Source organism: Strix uralensis, chromosome 5, assembly GCF_047716275.1.
Source record: "Strix uralensis isolate ZFMK-TIS-50842 chromosome 5, bStrUra1, whole genome shotgun sequence".
NCBI classification, from domain to species: Eukaryota; Metazoa; Chordata; class Aves; order Strigiformes; family Strigidae; genus Strix; species Strix uralensis.
The window spans coordinates 65,783,734-65,805,095 of record NC_133976.1 but is presented as its reverse complement, the minus strand read 5'-3'; the positions used below and the strand labels follow the sequence as shown (position 1 = coordinate 65,805,095).

The 21,362-nt window shown below is 39.9% G+C and overlaps 1 protein-coding gene across 1 annotated transcript in view; it reads right to left on the bottom strand.

Moving 5' to 3' along the window:
* Nucleotides 1-11,179, bottom strand: part of ETNK1 (ethanolamine kinase 1) — a 34,028-nt gene extending 22,849 nt beyond the window's left edge. The window contains exon 1 of the mRNA XM_074871421.1: nt 10,906-11,179. Coding sequence (XP_074727522.1) covers nt 10,906-11,061 — 156 coding nt within the window. The 5' untranslated portion in view covers nt 11,062-11,179. The remainder of the gene's footprint in view (nt 1-10,905) is intronic.
* Between the last annotated feature and the right edge of the window lie 10,183 nt (nt 11,180-21,362).

The window sequence follows — 21,362 nt, the reverse complement described above, 5'->3', positions numbered from 1 at the left end:
AGAAACGCAATTTTTAAATCCCTGCAATTTACTGGACTTTGACCAGCCTAGTCAGTGATGCCCGAACTGAAGCAAATAACTTTCTACCAAAGAAAGAGCATTATTTGAGCATTATGTTTACCTCTAATGACACTCTACTCACTGCATTTCAAATGATGGAGGTATGGATACTTTCAAGTCCCCAGCTATGGAAAGGGGGGAGGGGAGGGAGGTGGACCAAAAGAAAAAAAAAAAGAAACCACTCCTTAACTGCTGCTTCTCCTTTCAGATTTGATGACGACTAAAATAGTCATACAGGCTGAACTCTGGCAGATTAGACCCTGAGTTACTGGGCTGCCTGTCACAGTTGCATGTAGTCAAGCATTTGAAATCCTGCTCAATACCTGCAAGAGTAACACAGCAGTTCTTAATTTCCTCCTACAATCCAGGAGTTTTACAGCTCAGAAAACAGATGTTTGGCACTTGCAAACTCTTTGCACTCCCAGCTCAGACTGAACGCTTAAGAACTTGCTAGATGAACACTACCCATGTTAACTCTCTTAGGCAACTGACTGAAGGACAAACCATTAACATTCTCAGGTGACAAGCAACATCACAAGCAAGAACACCAATGTTTTTTCGTAACTACTGAATAGTCTCCTGCAGTCTTCAACATAAAATTTATAAAGTCAAGGTTCGTACAGCAACTGTAATTTATATTCAAGTATACTTTTTTTTGTGTTTACACTCATGCCTCTTCTCCCACTGTTGCCCCCAAAACCCTCATTAAAACTGAATTAAACAAGAAGAAACTCTCCCACAAAGCACATAACCTCCTTTCAGGACCTTCTACTAAAACAAGCAAGCAGCCAGAAGTAGCTTCAAGTTGGTTAGCATACACAGTTTTCCCTTGGGTGGACATCCTTCAAGTTTAACTTAACACCTTTCTTTAGTAAGTGCTTTCATCATTAATTCTCATTCTGCCATATGTACAAGAGACAAATGGAAGTATGGTCTGATCATCCTTATTAGAACTTTTCCAAACTATGCAGGTCCTTGAAGCTGCAAGCAGCTTTTATTTAAAGGCAACCTGAAGACCCTGGATAGACATTTTTAATTCCTAATTGTAATAGAACTTGGAAAAATCAGCTGAAAAATTAAACTTGTTTATCAGAATTACAATACTTAGTGTTCAATGACAACAGTTTGAATTCTTTATTTACTGATGTCCATTCATGTATCCTCCCACATGTCTTCTCCCTCAAGCCCTAGACCCAGAACAAAAATACTGACAAATGGAGCAGCCTGTTGCATTTCAGATCTTACACTAAACCTTAATATTTAAAGAAAAAGTACTTTTATTAAAAATACACACCAACAACGGGCAACTTCTCTTCAGGTATCATCATTCCTCAGAATCTTGGACAGTTTGGGTGTTGGCGTTTTTTTTGTTGTGGAGTTTGGGTTTTTTGGTTTGTGTTTTTTTTAAAGCAAAATGCAATTCAGAAACTTTGACTTTTTTTTTTTTTTTCTCCTCCAAGAGGCAGCCTTTATTTTGAAAAGTAGCATCATTCAAACACAAGTGACAGCTTATTTCCAACTCTCAGGGGTTTAGAGAAATCAAGCCTTAGGAGCAGTTTTTCTAATTCCTGAAGAAAAAATTCTGAAGTTGGGTCAAGTCTCCCCATTTAGGAAAAGACTAGACTTTCACAGTGGAAGATGCTGTGTTTTAGGTATTATACCTTGCTTTCCTCAGCACCCCTATGCAATGAGGTAAACTCAACAATAAATGCAGAAAAGGACTGGGGAAGCTTTAGTTATCACAAATAACAACAAATAGCTCAGTTCCCAAGGAAAGATGCAGAATAGCAGAGGATACAAAGGTACTCCATTTTCTTAAACAGTTACAAACAGTCAATCTGCAGAAGTAGGTTCAGCAAATCGTATACCTCTCATCTACACACGGTAACCACAAATTCAAATAAACCTGCTTATAAAGCGTCCTTGATTGACTGAAAATTAAAACTTCACAATTTATGGACATATCTTATTACTAGCTATTATTTTAATCACCCAGAACAGGTGACAAGTAATGAAGAATCTTAAATAGTCTTCATAGCAACTAAATGTTACAAAGTTAATCAGTGCAACTAAGGAAACTATACCGTTTAGCACTATAGACACTGGTTTTCACATTGAAAAGAATACCGCTATCCTATTCTTTTGCTTGACACTTATGTAGATGTTGTAAGTTTTCTCTGTGTACATAAGCATATTGTTGCAACAATGCACATGCTGTATCAAGAGAAGGATGATGTGCTTGAGCAGTTACCTAATTTGAACAGGCAGTACTTAAATGCATTTCAAGTAAGGTTTGTAAGTCACAAATTACACCTTTATATTATAATGTATTCATTCACTACCTTCCCTCTTGTAAGTGTATTGTCAGAGAACTATTTACATCAGAAGGGACCTCCTGTGATCATCTAATTCAATCTCTGCTCAAATAGGACCAACTAGAACCAATTGCCCAGGACAGTATCTAGTGAAATCTCCAGAAATTCTGGAGACTTTACAACCTGTTTGGGCAACCTGTTTCAGTGTTTGACCACTCTCACAGTAAAAAAAAAAAGTGTTTTCTTGGGTTCAAGTGGAATTACACATGTGTTTTATTTTGCGCCCATTGCCTTGCCTGTCACTGGGCACTGAGAAGAGTCTGGCTCCCTCTTCATTCCCTCCCAGCAGGTATTTACAAATATTTATAAGATCCCTACAAGCCCTCTTTTTTCCAGGTCAAACAATGCCAGCCTCTCCTCATATGAAAGATGCTCCAGTCCCTCAGTCATCTTCATGGCCCTTTGCTGGACTTGCTCCAGTAAGCACATACCTTTATCATACTGGGGAGCGGAGAACAGGACACAGGACTAATATGGCTAATCAATATAGAAGTACTGATTCTCATACATTTTAACATTGAAAAACAATTTACTCATTTAAAAGTTTAAAAAGCACTTTTGCAGAAGTGATTTGTGTTAAGCTGTCAATCAAGTTTAAAAGTATCTTGTCTGCTATACTTAAATGAAAACTTATGGCATGTAGCACTAGAAAAAGCTCTTACCCTGTCATTGCAGGGCCAAAAGAAAAGTGAAAGTTCTGTTGAACTAAGAAAGATCAAAAACATTAAGTATAAAATTCACTACTCCCTCTGAAGGAAAAGTCTATTGTCTTTATCAAATGGCAACGGCGACAAACAAAATAGGCAGTAATTCCTAACATACAAGAGCACTACTTCAAATCACTGGAACCTGTGCTAGCATTTTTTACCTCTTATAAAGTAATCATTTAAAGAAGCTTGCCTTTCTCTCCATACAAAATTGTACTAAGACAAAGCTCTAAAGTAATCGGAAATAGCAATGTGACAAAAACCAAGACATTAAGTAGTGATGATGCAAAGAAACAGTAAGAATTTGACTTGCTTATGCTGTTGAACAGAAGCTTCTAGCCACTGCACAGCTTTTGTCATACTGCACAGGTCTACTATCCCTTTAAAACAGGTCTCATTAATGTTAATAAAAAGAAGTCTACAACAAGGAAATTGGACTCGCTCAACTGATAATTTAGATGCTAACAAAAATTAGAGTTCCTATTTGTAACATGCTGCTATAAGTAATTATTACACCAAGGAACATTTTAGCTATTGCCTCTTAAAAAGGCAGAAGGGTTTGCTTACTCTAATAACATTATTCAGAGTAGACATTTTCCATATTCCATCATGAGAAAACATCTAATGTTTTCTACCAGCAAAAGAAAATAATACTTCATTCTTTTATTCAGAAAGCCTTTACTGTAGCACTTAAAGAACCAGCTTAGAATGCCTTGTCTGAAACGTAACCTGAGATGCAGCAGAGCAAAATAGGAGTTCTATAACAAAAGCATCAGTTGAGCAGCATAAACAGAGAATGGACTCTGATGACACAGATAAGTCAGTAAACTCTCAAGACCATATGGAGGAAGATGGAAAAATCTACAGAATGTTGCGAATGACAGGTAGACAATTCTGGAAATAAATAAAAAAACACAGAGACCCAACAGAAGTCAAGAACATGATGTAATGCATAAAAAAATCCAGCAGCAAGATTCCGGTACTCTCGTAATCTGCAAAAATTTAATTATTGCAATATGTGCTTATCACATTTCTGAAGTAGTAGTTACACTGGCCCACAATCCAGTCTGAAACCTAGCTTGAAGTCAAGGCTTTCTAGCTCTTGGGAACAAATCAAAACTGTTTACTGAAATGCTGAGTGAAAGTGAGAAAGCTACAAATAAGCCTGAGTTACTCAAATGCAGTCTCAGAAAGCAGCACATGGTAGAAACAAGACAGGCCAAGTGAGTCCAGGAAGAGCAGAGAAAACTCAACCAAGACATGAAGCATCTTTGAGACAGTTTATCCTTTTCTTATTAGCAATGATCAGGTTATTAGATTCCTGAAAAGGGCATGTGATGGATATGTTCCCATCTCATAAGCAGGTAGTTCAATAAAAGCTTATATCTGATCCTATTGTTCCAGGTGTTCAAAAGAATGAGAACAAAATTACCATCACATGTAACAAGAATGAACAGGCAGAAATAGCATCACAGGGCAAAGTAGAAAGCACTTATCACTCACTTATCACTCACAGAAGAGATGTAAAACCAAGCAGATTTTTTCCTTCTAAACTTATTACATCTATAAGAGAAGAAATACAGAAAGCAGTATTGTACTGCTGTAGAAACAGAACAGTGATGTGAAGTTTCAACATAAGTAAGTAGGGACTGCACACCAAAATCTCCAGAACAGAATAGACTTTTAATACGTGTTTCTTTAATGCTCACAAAACTTCAAGTTTATATTGTAAGATGTAAATTCATTTTTTCTGGAAAAATATAGTCTATCTGGCACACCTACAAGTATCTATCCTACAAGTATCTATCGAGAATTTAATTTCTTGAAACAAGGCTAGTTATTTCTCCATCTTTCTGTAGCTATTTATAAAAGGACAAAGTACAACTACTGGAAAATGCAGGCCTTTGGTAAATTCTCATATTCAGCATACCTTACGAGAAATATCATTCAAAGGTCTCCAGGCTCTGGAGCCATATCCTGTAGATCATTATGATCAGCAGGTGAAAGCCACTGTCTACAGGATTTTGGTGGCCACATGATCACAAAGACCACCATTTGGTGTTAAAAAGTACCAAAGTTAGCAGGGAGCCAGTAAGTTAATGGCACCACTCTACAGTAAGTTTGGCCACAGGCTGAACTAACAGTTTTCTACTGAACTCTTGGGGTGCTCTGCCCTGACAGCAGCATAGAGACAGCAATACCACCACTACCTATGCTATATAATATCACTTAAGCATTTTTTTGGCTACCAAGCAATCAATTCTGCAGTTCCAAGGAAGAACTCAGTGACCATGGTGTGTGGTTTGTTTATTTCTTAAGGTCTTAACTGAAGTTTCACATCCTCCATATTCTCCATATAAACACCATTTAAAATTACATTCAATAGTCTATTATAAAATGCTACAGATATGTCACCCCTTGCCAAGGACTGGTTCTGATCTAAATGTGTGACAAGATGAAAAAGCTTTTTTTTGTTTATGTCAGAAGAAAACCCCGAAGAGAAATTACATCTTTTTCATCTTGTTTCTGAAGAACATTCTCCTACCCGAAAACAGTCAACAACAGGTAACTAGTTAAGACTTTTAAAGGGGTAAATTGTTTTAGATCTTTTTACAGATTTTGTGATACTGATGAAAACACTGATAAACAAAAAAAAAAATAAATCTAACAATAAAATCTTAGATTTCTTTTCTAACTCGAAGAATTAATTTCCTGCTCCTCCCCCTGGAAAATTTTGACATGAAACGGCCATGTAACTGTTGGGGGAGGGGGGAACTAAAACATCTTAGATGGCTACCTTTCTTTCCAATGTTAGAAGTTCACAGCATAAGTTATAGGCCATTACATAGCCAGACCCAAGCTGTGCATAAGCAAATATGGGTTCTCTGTAATTAGAAGCAGAGCGATCAATACAAACACACCTATATCACCCACAACCGGACTACATCATGCACTGTGATGTGGCACATCAATTACAGAAAACATCACCATATGCAGGATTGCTCCCCCACCCACTGATACCACAAAAACCCTTTACAACAAGGGACTGAGATTATCAAGCTTCATGAGAAGTTTAATAACAATGGAGAAACCAACCCAGCCTCAAATGACATCTAATACTGCCTACATTTCCCACTTACTGTGACACTGCATTCAAGGCACACCTCAAATTACAGTTTTTCCACAACACATCAGCAATGCAGCCCATTCTGCAACTCTTAACTTTTCTAATCCTTTCCTTCACTCATCACTTCTCTGTTTAGAGATCTCACCGCTTCATGATGTTAATCTGTGAACTCAGTCCTCTTTACAAGGCAACTACTTTCACACTTCTGAAGAGCACCACGTCCTAAAAACAGCTAAGCAATAAAAAAACCTCTTGAAAAATGTAATGACACTGAGATACAAAATAAAAAGTTTAGTTTTCTTTCACAGAGACTATATTTTCTGTTACCATTCAATTATTTCAATGCTTTACATCCCACACTCAATCTGTTTAAATAAACTGTGAAATACTTTAACTCGTTCAGAAATCTGAACCTAATCATAGTTTGTTGTAAAGAAAATACCAAGTACGACACAAACAAAGAAATTAGAACAGCAGCCAGAAAATACTGCCTGAAAACCTACTGAGCGCAAGTCAGGAAGAAAAAGCAAAGACACAGGGAGAAAAGTTGACCTGGTATGTAAAAAAACCCAAGGGGGGTGGGTTTGCTTTGCTGGTGAAAGAAAAATTCTTTATAAGCATGGCTCTGTCTTGTATGTTCGTATTTCATAGCTAGAGAAATCAATTTTTGGAAAGATTTATAAAATGCTGCAGTAGTAAAGTCATGCAAAGTGTTAATAAACGCAAAGGCACGTACATCTTGCCGACAAAGACACAGTACCAGAAAACAAGCAAGCTCTGATTATTTCAGAGAATAAAAAAACCCCAAACTTAATCACACTTAGGAGATGATTGGGGGGGGTGGGGGGGGGTGGGGGTGGCCGGGCACGCTGTACTCTTGAAGAATTTGATTGCCTTTGCAAAACTGATCTTTTTTTTTGTTCATCTCTCCTCAGGTTTGGGCCAAGACAAGAGTGCTGTTTGCTAGCATATCATTTTTATCATTCTCTGAATGATTTTGCAGCTGAATTTTTTTTCACACACAAGATATCATGCTTGTCTATCCAAATGGTGTAAATTAACACTATTAATATTTAGCCTTTTCAGCAGTAAAAAACAAGCAGCCTTTATTATTAATGTTAAGGATTACTTTAGAATTTAAAGAAACACAGACTGTTTTCTCCTGCACCATAACATTACACTGCAAAGAGGTAATTATGTATTAACCTGCTGAATCCTTCATTATGACCAGACCTGTAAGATGTAGATAATGTAGGTCACAGGATAAAAGAATCCCGAATCTGCACTTAATGAAACGTACTGTAACCAAACACCGACCCTCCTTCAAATACTAGCACAAATGGATCTCCATAAAAGCAAACCAGAAAATTCTTAAGGTGGGCAACAGATTCCAAACCACAATTGTGTTTTTACATTAGGAAGGGTGATGCAACCTTTTTAAGACAAAAGGTTCAAAACAATTAAGCTTCTCCATTTCAGTAAAGAACTGTCCAGAACATAAAAATTGAAATGCCCACTGTCACAATTCAAGCTGCTTACTAACTCAAAACAGGGTTTCATTGAGTTTTGAAGAGCATTTTTGTTTATGAAATAAAAAAAGCCCTGTTTCTCATGTTCGCCACAGCCAATTTCTGAATTTAGCAAGCAGCGAGCTTTTCAGCAGGAAGTTGGAAGACAGGCCTCCAGAGAGCCCTTCCAACCTGAACTACTCTCCAGTATTATTACTAAAATCAGCTGTTACAGAATCAAAAACAACTACTGCAAAAAAGCAGAGATTTGTTTTAATGGCGCAGCTTTGTATTACTGTAAAGCAGAGAAAGCAAACCCCAGAAATTTAAGAGCTAGAAAATATAACACCCAGTTCTAGGCAGCTCCTAGTACATTCTCAGATGACAACTGCACAAAGTATCTACATGAAGATCAGGAAAATTTTGTTTCTCCTTACCAATGTAAATTTGTACTGTTCTGTAGTGATAACATTCACGTATAACTTGAGATAGAGGAGATACATTACAGGAGAGCTGCTTGTGATTCAGCAAATAATTGGAAAGGTTATGGATTCTATAGACTTTCTAATAAATAATGCAATAAAAAAGCAATTTAAGCACTGAAGATTTAAATTATTTTCATCCTCTGTCCTACCACTTATGTTCTATGCTATGATACAAAATAATTAAAGAAGTTAAAATATATTCATCATTTTAGATACCTGTAAATCTCACAGAAAGTGAGGATTAAGCATTAACATTTTCTAGCTACACTGTTTCAAAATTGTTTAGCTGACTAGACAATTTGACACAACTAAATTTTTGAAAGAGAAGTTAATTAATTTTTTTAAGTCAAACTCTGGACTCTTCAATTTCCTGCTAATTGTTTTGAGCCAAGAAGTACTAAGAGCAAAGGTAGCTAACAGCAGAGTTCAACAGAGGAAGTAGCAGTTCCTTCGACCTGTCAATGGTTTGTGCACTTCGCTATCATGTAGCTGTTTCAGATCAGTCAAGCATATTTTCCATACAATACATGATTTTCATTTTCATCTCCCTCATAAATACATGCCCTTCTAATGAGGGGACTATAAAGCAGACCTTCACTCCCCCTTCTTAAAAGCAGTAATCTTTCAGCATCTTACTGTATGTGATGCATGTGTAACAGACTGCACCAGCAATGATGGCAATACAACTAGTTTCAAATCACACGCATTCTTGCTTGTTTTGTACACACAGCAGTTTAAACACAGACTAAAGAGTTAAAAATAAAAGGCCACTGAAGAGCTTCATGAATAGGATGTTCTCCTGCTGTTCAAAAGAAGCAAAAGGAAAAAGAGTGAGTTGAAAAGTTTTGGTCGTAAAAGTAACTTCGTTGAAACAAAACTCTGACAATTTTTAGACAGGACCTCTAGCCACAGACGGTAGTCTATTACTTTACTATTGCATGACGAGTCAAATGAGTCCCTGTTCCACACCGACAGTACTGGTGGGTTTTATTCTGTTAATTTCTTCTTCCGAAGAGGGAGGAAGGAAGCAGCATTTTTTTTTCCTTAAAACTACCAGAACTTTCCCAAAATGTTACTGTCATCCCACCTTAAGAAAACGTTTTGATTTCATTTATGAGCATTCCTGCATGAAAGAAAGAAAAATAACCTGTTGAGAATCACCCTCATCAGAGAACTAGAAGAACATAAACATGTTTAACTTTAGATAGTTCTGCAAGGATTTGGACTTGATGATCCTTATGGGTCCCTTCCAACTCGAGATATTCTATGAACTCTGTTTAGTATTACATGTTGTAAAGCTATTTTCATTGCACCTCAAGATGTTGGGGCTGTGCTTAACTTGTGGCTACTGCCATCAAAGAAATTACCTAGAAAAGCATCATTAGCTTTATTATCATACTAACTGGACTGGCATGCACCAAGTTTCTTTTTCTATCAAGAAACTTCAAAAAATTTCAGTCAATTTGTGTACTATTACCTCAACGTGCTCAGTTTTTCTATACAGATTAGTTCCAGCAGCTCTCTTCAGAGGAACTTCACTAACATAAGTCATTTGCACATATTAATACCTGCTGAATATCACAGTTTAACAGCATGTAATAAAACACTCAACTAAACACAGGCTGCAACTGAACTGCTATTTTAGCTAGGTAAATTGACCGAAGGCTTGTACGGGGCCAGGTTAAGTATATTCTGGAAGCACAAAAGCAGCCAATCCTCCAGCAGATGACTCGTCATAAATACGAACGATTGCTCACCTAGAGAACACCAGAGACTGAGCGGGGAGAGCTGTGCCGACAGTCAAGAGAAAGACGCGCAAACCAGGACGTTAACGGGGCTGATACTTATCGAGATACCGTCAGCCTAAAACTGATCCCCGCAGCGAATCCAAGGCATATGTTTATTTATTACGTGGGAAGGAGGGGAGGGGGGCACGCCAAGGGCCCCACCGCCGATGGCACCCGGGCGAGCGCCCCAGCCCCGTGCGGCGGCCCGGCGCCGTTACCTCAGGGCCGCCCCGCCCCGCTCCGCGCACGGCGGCAGCCGGCCGCCCCCTCCTCCCTGGGCCGGCTGCCTTTCCTCTTCCCCGGAGAGGGGTGAAGTTGCCCACGCGTAACGAACACGCCCTGCTCAGCACCGACCCGGCGCGGGCGAAGCTCACGGGGGCCCTTCCCCTTCCCCCCGCCGACGCCGCAGCCCTCGGCCCCCGGGCCAGCAGCGGGTGCCGTGCGTGCGGCGGTGCCGCCTGCCCAGCGCGGGGAGAAGAGCTGCTGCCCTCCGCTAACGGGGGTAGCCAAGTTTCAGCGGGGAGGGCACGAAGGGAGGAAGAGGAAAGCGAGTAAAGGGGAAGGATCGGGTGGGGGGGGGGGGGGGGTGCGGGGCGGGGCCGGGGATGCTGCCGCGCTGACACGCCTCGCCGCCAGACTGCTTGGCAAATGGGGCTCAGCGCAGGGGGCTGCGTGTGGAGAGCGAGGGGGAGGGGAAGGAAGCGAGGCGGCAGCTCCCCTGCACAATGGCCGCTCGCCCTCCCCCCTTCCTTCCTTCCTTCCTCTCCGCCTTCCCTCCCTCCCCAAGCTCAGGCTGCCGCATCCCCCGCCGGGGACCCGCGCGCAGGCCCCGCGACACGCCCGGCCTCCCCCGTACCTGCAGCGTCACCTCCTCGGGTCTCCAGTGGGGCCGCAGGCGGCGCAGGAGCTGCAGGGCGCCCGGGCGGTAGCCGGGCCCCTCCCGCTCGCTGACAGTGATGTCCAGCTTGGGCACCTCCGGGGAGCCGGGCGGGACGTGGATGTAGTTGGACATGGTGGCGGGCGGGAGGCAGCACGGGGCGACAAAGGTAGGCGACTCTCGCTGGCGTCTCCTCCGTGGCGGAGCCGGCAACTGAGGGGGAAATTTCCACTTCGGCTCTCGATAAAGCGGCTCCACCTCCCCCGGCTGCGGCGCGGAGCAGCCTGGGAGAGGGCGGGGCCTGCTGCGCCCCGCCCACCGTCTCCCCGGCGCCCCTCACCTGCCCGCCCGCCCGCCCGCAGCACCCCCCCCCCGGCCCGCCGCTCCGAGGCAGCCGGCGGGGTGATTAACAAAAGCTCCTCGTGGCTGCGGAGGGGGAGCGGCGCCCAACCGGGCGAGCGGGGCCTGAAGGAATGCAGCCGGCAGCTGCCGCCGCGGCGTCCAGGCAATTGTCGGGCGGATGGCTGACTTTAATCGGGCTTTGAGTTACCTGCCGTAGTTAATTTTTGTCTTTAGTTTCTGCGCCAGCCTTCGTCACACCCCCTTTTGCTTCCGCCGTTCCCCTGCGGGGTGTACACCTGCTAACCACCTAGCCCCGCATCCCAGTTCCAGCCAGTGGTAGTTTGATACCATTTGTGGTTCCTTAGGGCACTGAGAAAGTATCACGCTACCCGCCCGCTCGACTTTAAACATCTTCATAAAGATCATCCTTCTCATGAACAGAACAGAGCAGTTACGTTGGGGTTTTTTTTCCTGTTTTATGCTGAAAATCTTGCTGCCTTGGGAGTTACTTTCAGCCCGAAAAAAAAAAAAAAAAAAAAGAGCCCAGACTATACCACAGCATTTTACCAATCAAGAAAAGAAAAAAATTACCCTGTCCTTTTTAGAAATATTTTGATGCTACCCCAAATATTCCTACAAGTACCTGCCTCCTGTCTGTGATCTTCCCATGCAGGAAACGCTTTAGACTCAAGAAGTTCCTCTGTTATAAACCAAGTTTATCAAGTTAGCCTAAGACACAAGAACTACACAGAATTATGGCCAGTCTCTTCCCTGGAAAGTTGTTACTCTAACTAGACCCAGGTCAGAGGAAAGGGGCATAATTTACACTCAAAATGAGCAATGCCATGAGGAAAACAGCTAGTTCTACAGGTTTAGTCCTCATTAATTTCATACACATTCCTCTCCAAAAGTGCAGTGCATGAGTAACCTTTCCACTGTGTTATCCACGACCATCTACTTGTAAACGTGTCCTGTGTTTTACCAAGAATTGCTGTCGTCACTGAAGGGTTTTGCAAGACCTCACTATATATGTGCATTATCACTTTTATTGCTATTATTTCTGTTGAACATCTCACATCCCAATATTTCTTCTTTGTTCACTCACCTGTATGCCTTTCCCCTCAGGATTAAACATTTGGAATAGTCTGTCAACAATTTTTCAAGTAATTTCCTTCTTAAGTCTTTTTTCTCTCATTCCTCATGAACATTAATCTTATCATTCTCTTCCGTCTAAACTTTGGTTCAGACCCAGTGTTTAAAATCCTTAGAGCCAGGAATCTATCATTGTTCAATAAATAAAATTTCCTTCTGTCGTATTTTAAACTAAAATGTAATGTTTATGGGTTGGTATTATTAGTGTAAACATGTTATTCTATGTTAATAGCCTTTTTCTATCGAGGATTAAAAGGGTAAGAATATAGGGGTCTGAATCAAATTTCAAATGTCATAGAATTTGCAGATCTATAGCTTCAGTACATTTCTAGTGGTAATATGCTTTTAGCTATCTGTTCCCTAAAAAAAACATGTTTCAAGTTTTATGACCCTATTTCCTGTGATTTTGCATCTGCCATATACACTGACTCACCACTTTCTTACAGTCTTCTTTCTCCATCTCACCTGATTGGACCTACCCATTTTTTTCCATTAACCCACTCTACTTTTTCTTCTTTAAAAGTAAGGACATTTTGAAAGTTAAACTTTTTTTTCACTTGGAAAAAAAAATTTCTTTAAACACACTCTATACATTCTTCAGTTCTATAAGTTGGTATTACCATAGTAGTATGATATCACTATCCGATCAAGCATGCGATACATGGTGCCCTCTGCTTCTGCTCAGGCAGTTTGGTAGATGATAAACTAAGACTTGTTTATGGATTAAGGGCAAAGTGACATTTTTGCTGAAATAAAATATCAAAGGTTGAATGCTCCAGCTTCTGTATGTTAATTTCAACAAGAACTGGTCTAAACAGAGATTCAATCTTGCTAATGCTGAACATAATACTCCCACCAGAAGCTTTCAGTTGTTAACTCTGAGAAGCCTTGCTAACTTACCCAAGTCTGACTAAATTTCCAGAAGTTGGCTGTGAGTATATTTTAAACGTTAAGGGGGGAAGTTGGAGCAGTCATGGTGCTTAGATTGTTTAAGAATTAAAGGAACTGAACTTCTGCCTAATAAATATTTATCAAATATGTGAAAGAACCAAGAACACTTAGGCAGTAGCACCTCCATCTTTCTGGCCCTGGTATAAAGGCACATACATCCTATTTGCTTGCCCTCATGGTGCATTGGGAATTCTTAATTCCTGTTTTAAAACAATTCAATAAAAGTTATAGCTTGCTACTCACCCAATGTTTACTTTTTATCTTTTGTTTCCTGCAAATATTTGCTGTGTCCAAATCAAACCTCAGAAAACATCTTCTGAAGACTGGGACTCTCTCAAGTTTCGAAGAATAGTATCTTTTTCCTTCTTTAAAAATTTATTTATCTTTTCCCTCCTGTCCTGACATCTGTACCCTACAAACTATGAATTCATGAATAAGAACTCTAGTGGGTTCCTCACAGGCTAGAAAGTGTTCAGGTCAGCAGTAGACTTATTCTTACAAAGATCTGATGTTACAAGAAGTAAGGGCTCAGGAATAAAGAGAATGTGTTTTCTCTTAATGCCTGATATTTTTGAAGGTACACCCTGCTAAACTAAAGTCGTCCTAAGGCTGACCATAGAGGTACACAACATGGAACTGAAGAAAATAGGGTGCTTTATTTATTTCCTAGATCTGTGCTCTGGGTACTGAGTACATACAGCCTGTCTGACCTGCTTATCCTCACGGTTCTACCGTTCTCTTTTCCTTCTTCTGCTAATCAGAAACCTGGCTGTGCCATTTCATTTATTCCTACATTTTTCACCTTGCCTTTAGGTCAGTGCTGGATGCTTTATAAACTCTAAAAAAAAAAAAAAAAAACAAACCAACCGCACAAAGGAAAGAGTGTAACATCAGGCTCAGAACCAGTTTTAACTTCCCAGGTGCAGTTCTCCTGGCTGCTTTCCAAACCCAGTAAGTCAGTAATTGCTTCAGAAGAACTCAGTGCATAAATGTGACTATAAATGGGAAATGTACCCCTTCTAGCCATAATTAATTTTAATAACATTTTGCATAGCAGAGAGTCTCAAAATACTTTCTTGTCCTAATCTCACAACCAAAAAAATTGAGTCATCAGAAGGTTAAACCTGCCATTAGACCAGTCAGTCAGCCGGCCTGGAAATAATGTTTGACTTCCACTCCAGTCCTTTGATCGCAGGCTTTCTTCAGTGCTTTAAAGAATGTCATCTCTGTTGATTATCCAGCATGTAGTATTTGCGTCAAGATGAATCACATCTCTGTACACACAGTGTTAAACCGTAATTCAACTCTTTTATTTATTTATTATATCGATTTTTAAAGTGCCTGGTGCCCTAGCATCCATATTGATTTACCAGCAATAACTCTCAACACACAAAGTTGATACTTCTGTCATATGTTTATTGTACTCTATAAACAGATTTCATTTTAATCTTGGTGAAGACTAGCTTGAAATGGATTATTTTATAAAAATCTTGACAGTTTACAGATTTCTCTAAGATGGATACTGCTTGGTGTGTTGTTGAAAAGGTAAAAACCCTTTTCTTGTGCAAGTTGCTTGACAGAGTAATAGGTTATAGCTTTTTCAAGTATATTTTGAAAACTACATACAATAGCAGAGTAAAAGCCTCAATGCTCACTGCAGTTTTATGGCTGAATTTTCTAGTAGGCCACCAATTAGTGATAGTCATTTGACACATTCCATGTGATAATGTAGTTCCTGACTATCTAACCCCTATTTTCTTCAACATGGGAATAGTGCAGTGCATAATGTAATGTGAAAACAGATGTGATTACATGTGAAGTAGCTTGGCGGTTTCCAGCTCTTTCAGCTTTTCAGGGTTTCACCTAGAAACCTCAGAAGTTTCTAGTGGAAGTCTAGATGTCTGTGCCATAGGCTTGGTTACCTCCAAGGCCCCTTCAGATGAACACACAGCTGTCTTCCCTCTGTGCTGTCCCTAGCTTTGAGTCCATGAACTGTAGGCTGAACTTCTGTGAGTAGTTATCCAGTTACACATCCTGCAGGAAACCTAAGCAAACTAAGCAAAACACTTAAACATGCATGTTAATTAATCTCAGCGCAGTGAAGAGACAAAACCTGCTTAAGTCAGTAGGACCAAATACATGCTTACACTTAAGCAGGTGCTAAATCAAAATGAGCAGGTTGGCAAGGAATTCTGCAATTTCTCCATGCTGGTGGGGCTAAACCGTACATTTGTTTAGGGTTATTTATAAAACATTCTAGCCACTGGGTATGAAGAAAGAAGGGAAAATCTTCATACTAATTACATTACTCAAAAATACAGGTTAAATAAAGCACCACAAAATCATAATTAAGGCCAGCATCTGCATTCATTTTAATAGACATACCTGTATTTTAAAATATGAAGAATAATTACAAGTTGGCTGATCCTTGACTGAACTTGAACTGTACACACGTCCAATGATTTACCATATCCTGGTGTTTTTCTCAAGGGCAACAAATACACATACTCTGAAGTACCCAAAAAGAGTCTACTTAGGCAGATTTAGGATGCCTTGCATGCAAAAATTAATTCACCTGCAGCGATATAAGAGGACGAGATGAATGGGTTTTGTATCTTCTAGAAATTTAAGCTTTTCTAACATTTTATTGACTAATCGAACACCCTCCTATGAAGAAAAGTTATAAAGCTCAGCAATTTGAAACACTCTAGGAACAAAGACAGTATCAAATGTGCATTTAAATGTTATGTAGGCTTATAAAAGAAGCCTAGAATACTTCTTCCTATTTTTAAGGTACTATCAGAATGCCATTCTGTATTCTCTAGTGAAAATCTCTCATCAATTTCATAGCATTAAATGGGGGGGGGGGGGGTGGCACGTGTTAGAAGAACTAAATTAAAAGAATTAAAAAATGTGTACAGAATTATCTTGAGAGACTGAGAGTATCGTTGTCACATATAAATGACTGCCAGTTCACATTCAACCTGAATCAATAATAAAGAAGAAGGAAAGGCAAAGAAGGGTGGCCAGTGGGGGAGATGAGAGGGAGAAGGGGAAGGAAAAAGCAGGGAATTGTTGTGATTCTGTGTCAATGAAAGAAGAAATTACTAAACTGACTGAAGTGTCTTCCTGACAAAAACACCATTCCCAGCAACTTACTTGGTAGTTTCAAGAAGTCAAGGACTGAAAAAACAGAAAATTATGCAGAAATTATGCTGTTTTCTAAGGCTTATATCCAGTTTCTTTACATCAAGTTGATAGTTAGATAACCAGAAGGACTTTGGGGCAACACCACAGCATCCTTTTCATAAGTATTTGAGCTTGCATGCCGAGGCCTCCATACCCAGTAGACTCCAAGCTCTTTCAGTGCCCCTGTGTGCATCTTTTCTCTAAGCCTTACTTCCATCCTTGTTTATAGCTTATTTCCTACAGAATTAAGGTTAATGTGACCAGACTTTGTGTTAGTCCTCCCTTAATAACTTGAGGAGGAGTGACTTCAGAATTTCAGTGGGACTTTAGATCCCAAAAATAGTTTTAAATCCTGTAAATGGGAATTACTGAACAGATGGAAAGAATCCCTGTTATTACTCACTAAAAGAAAGGATAGTCGAGGTAACTTTTATCCATTCTCTTGCTGCTGCTGAAGTAACTTGTTTTGGTTTTGTCTCTGTATTTGCCCCTTCTCAGCTGGGTAGAAGAGAGAAATCCCTTTGCTTTTTAAAGGTACATAATGCCAGCTTCTCTGGATTAAGATCGACTAGCATAACCTAGTGTAGTATCCCCCGATCAGATTTTGCATCTTTTTTCTTTCTTTTGATCTCCCCGCCTTGTTTCTCATGTAGTGTTGTCATGCTTTGGTCCTTTCCTGCTGGTAGAGTGGAAGTATGTAGCTCCTTAATGAAGGAGTTGCATTGCATCCAATGAACAAACAACAGCATGCCTCGGCAGTTATTTTTCTTTTCCGGAGCTCTTCCTTTTGTTCTATAAAGACATGCTTCTTTTTGTTTGTTTGTTTGTTTTTTTCACTGCCTATTTTTGTTTGGTTTTAGCCAATTCATGTTTCCTTGTGGTCTTTTCCTTCTTTTGTTGTATACCAGCCTGGTTAAAATCAGTTACACCAGAGGAGCAGACCTTTGAGCAGTCTGTTCAGCTTCCATTGCTGTCACTAGGAAAACCACCACCGTTTACTTCATTAGGAGCCAAATGAAGTGAAACGGGCTAGGTACATCTGTACAGTCACATGTGCTTGGATTAAAGTTCAGAGCAGAGTACTGCTCAGTGCTTGCTGCCATCACCCCTCACCCAGTGATGGTGCAGATTCCATCCACCTCTTGGGGTGCAGCACCCGGCAGTGCCCTGGGGGCCAGGGGCTATGGGGCGTCCCTCTGGGGCATCTGGGCAGGGCTCATCCCACCACCACAACCCAGGAGCAGGGCTGGCGAGGCAGAAACAGGGTCCTGGGGAGGCTGGGCAGGGCTATTAACGCCCATGAGGGCCCCAAGGAGTGGCAGCACCCACCTGGCAAAACAACCTGCTGTCAAGGGGGTAGGGGAGGAGGAAATTTGACTTTCAGAGGGGCAGAATCCTATTTCCACTCTGAACCTACAAGCTGTAAGTCACCATTTTGGTCTGCTTTTGAAAGTCCTACAGATAGTATTGTTTTCAGTATTGTTTATTGCATTATTTAGCTTACAGATATTATTTACTCCTGAGGCACTGAATTTTTAGGGGGCTTGCCAAAGAAGTACAGTAGGCATAAGAGAAGAATGGCTCAGAACAGCCTGATATTTAATCATAGGCTGTAAATATCTTTTACAGATTTCTCTGTTTGCAACTGTTGCTAAGCATGGGAAATTACTGAAATAGTCAGCTTCATTTGAATTTTTGTTAAGGGAAAGCTTGGAACATTAATTAAATTACACTTCAAGTTTAAGGATAATAAAGCTAGCTATCCCCATTGGAAAAATAAACCGATAATACGATAAAAAATAAATACAATGTAATAAAACGATAGCAAATATGCCAAGGGTAAAGGGCCAAACTTTGCCAAAGTCTCTGTCTTCCCCTCCATACGGTTGCAGAGATCAACAACCACAGAAGCACAGAGGACTCCAGGGGAGAACTACTTCCCCAGCTCCTGCCGGCTTGGACAACAAGCACTACCCAAGCAGGAGGGTAATCAAGGAGAAAGATAGCATACGTTGCTACTACAAGAACATCGTGTCTTACTAGGAGCTCCCAGTGCAAGTGGAATTCAGAGTTAAGTTTTATCAAAACACCTTGAAAAAGAACGGGAAGTCTCCCACCAGTGTAAGCAAACACATATTCTTAATCATTACCAGCTTTCCTAAATTCTGTTTCTTTCTCATCTTCTCTTAAAATATTTTGGTTTGTGCAACAGATTCAACTCTGCAGTCTTTACACTTGAAGATGTGACAACGTTTCTGGTTTGTTTGAATCCACCAAGCTTTTAACATGTGAAAAGGAAAGAATATTCATTCCGGCTTCATCCCCTTCTCTCCAAAGCACCAAAGGTGCAGAGTAATGCCTCTGGTTCTCTCTCACACACTGGAATTTTGCATTTCTATGTCAGCTGGGCCTCCCTGCCCGCAATCCCTAAAGGCTGAGGTTCACCCAGAGTACAGCAGAAAATCTTTTTCAAGCAGCTCCCAACTGCAGCATTTTGTTTCACTGTGATCCGTTTATCTTCTGCCTCAATGTTATTCTGAGATTTACATATTTGTCTGGACTTTAAGTTTCTAGGTGAGCAGCATTTTTCTTTAGAAGATAGGTTTTCCCTGGTATTCATTACAATTGTAAATTTGAGTATGTCAGCTGTTAGTGCAACCCAGACTTGTTTTTCTTCTTTTTATCCCTTTCATTCAGTGGAAAAAGTTTCCTGCTGCTCTGCCTACTGATATTTGATATCCTGTCTCTAACTGATGTACCTCTTTAACTTTTAAAGAACAGCATGTCAGCTAGCTCTGTTAATCATCACTTACTTTGGTTTGGTTTTGGTTTGTTTTTTTTTGCATTGCAAGGTTATTTTGGAGGTGTTATTTCTCAGGGGAATTACTTTTTCTAATCTAACTCCCTCTTCTGTAATAATAATAATAAAAATCACTTTCTGATGCTTTGCAACCATGTATTTATTCAATCTACAGAATTAAAGGAATGCTTAGAGTAAGCAAAGCAGCCAGTCAGCAGCTTTTCTGAATGTTACAAGTAATATTGTAATGCAAAAAAGTAGGGAACTAGAGATTTTTTGAGTTTCTCTTGAAGTGGTTTACATTCTAATAGGTCTTCCTTATAATCACCTTTCCTCCTCTTTTTTACCAGAAATAATCTGGCACCACCAGCAGCTACCTACATTGGAAAGGAACAGTGGGAAGTCATTACTATGCAGTTACTGATCATGTAATCAAATGTATCACTAAGAGCCATGCTAAAAGCTGTCCACTGGTCTTTTTACAACGAGTAAACAACAAAAAACATTTCCAAACCTTAGTCATTGAACACTGAACTCCCTGCTAACTTTTACAAGTATTTGTTTCCCACTGTCTTTGGGAACAGGAAGCTTTAAGTGGTAGAAAAACACAAGTATACAAAAGCAAAAATAGTGAAAGAATGTTTGAAAGGTAGATCAACCGATCTCATGGATTAATTGCCCAGAATTATGTATTTATAAAAACACTTGCAATACCCTTCCTTAGCAGTGGAAAGCGGAACTCATAAGATAGCTCTTCTGTGACAGTCAGTTTAGTTCTATAAATCATTGTCTTATTTTGTTTTGCTAAGTTGCATAAAGTCATTGGCTCAAGGTCAACTTCTATGTGACCCCTAAAGTGTCCCCCAAACCATCTCAGCCACAGCCTCAACCAGATCCTATCTTACCATCCATGGACATGTGATGAAAAAAGTAGAATAAACCCAGATGTTTGAACCTTCAGAACCTGTAAAAAAAACTCCAAACCACACAAAAAACCCAAACCCACACCTTTAAAACCCCTCTGATTAATTAAAGGTCACAGTTTATTTGTAGTTCACTTTCTACCAGACAGGGATTTACTTTTTCTCCACCAAGGAGGAAAACTTTTCCACCAAGAAAAGTTCTCCTTAATTATATGTGTACATGAAAGTTGATGCCAGAAATCAAACCTCTGGCAGAAAATATTTTTTCCTACAATAACATCTCCGTTGCTTACTCTTTTACAAAGCAAACTCTTTAATTGCTTCCAGAAATATTCTGGGTTTCTGCTCTTCTCTGGTGTATTTAAACTCCTTTTTTTATCTTTGTGGTGTTTTATCAGCATTCTTGCTGTTTTTCAGCTAGCTATTAAAATCTGATCCGCATAATTCACTAGATGTTTTCATAAAAAAAAGTGAGGCTTCTCTCAGAAGGAAGAGCTCACAAATAAGAGGTTTTACCTGGTCAAAAGAGTTTTACCTGGTAAAATCTGAATTTCATATGGGACGGATCACAGAGCAGAACACAAATACAAGAACAAAGCACACTTTTGATGCAGTTGCTGAAAGAATAAACAACATAAGAAAAAGATTAGAAAATTAAATGTAATTAGTACAGGGTTTGGTTTTTTTGAGTACTGTATTGGGAAAAAAGAACAGGAAATGATAGAAAAACTGCATGGTAGACAAGCTTAGGCTCAAAGTTCAAGAAGCAGCTGAAACAGGCACAGAATTAGCTGTGGAGGTGTACTTCTTATGTCTTTGATCCATTTTTAGAAAACCCTGAAGTTGATTCCAGTTTTACATGACCAAAAGATGCTGCTGTGTGGACACAAGGTGAGTGAAAGCAGTACAGGCATTTAAAAAATAACATAAGCTGTTTCTATAGACATAGCCTATGGAAACCTTTTCCAAAAACTAATCATTACTTTTATGTCCCTTATCAGCAAAACATGGAATTTATTCCAATAAAATTTATGTTCAATGAATTTAGAATAAATTAAAGAAAAGTATTTTTAACTGAA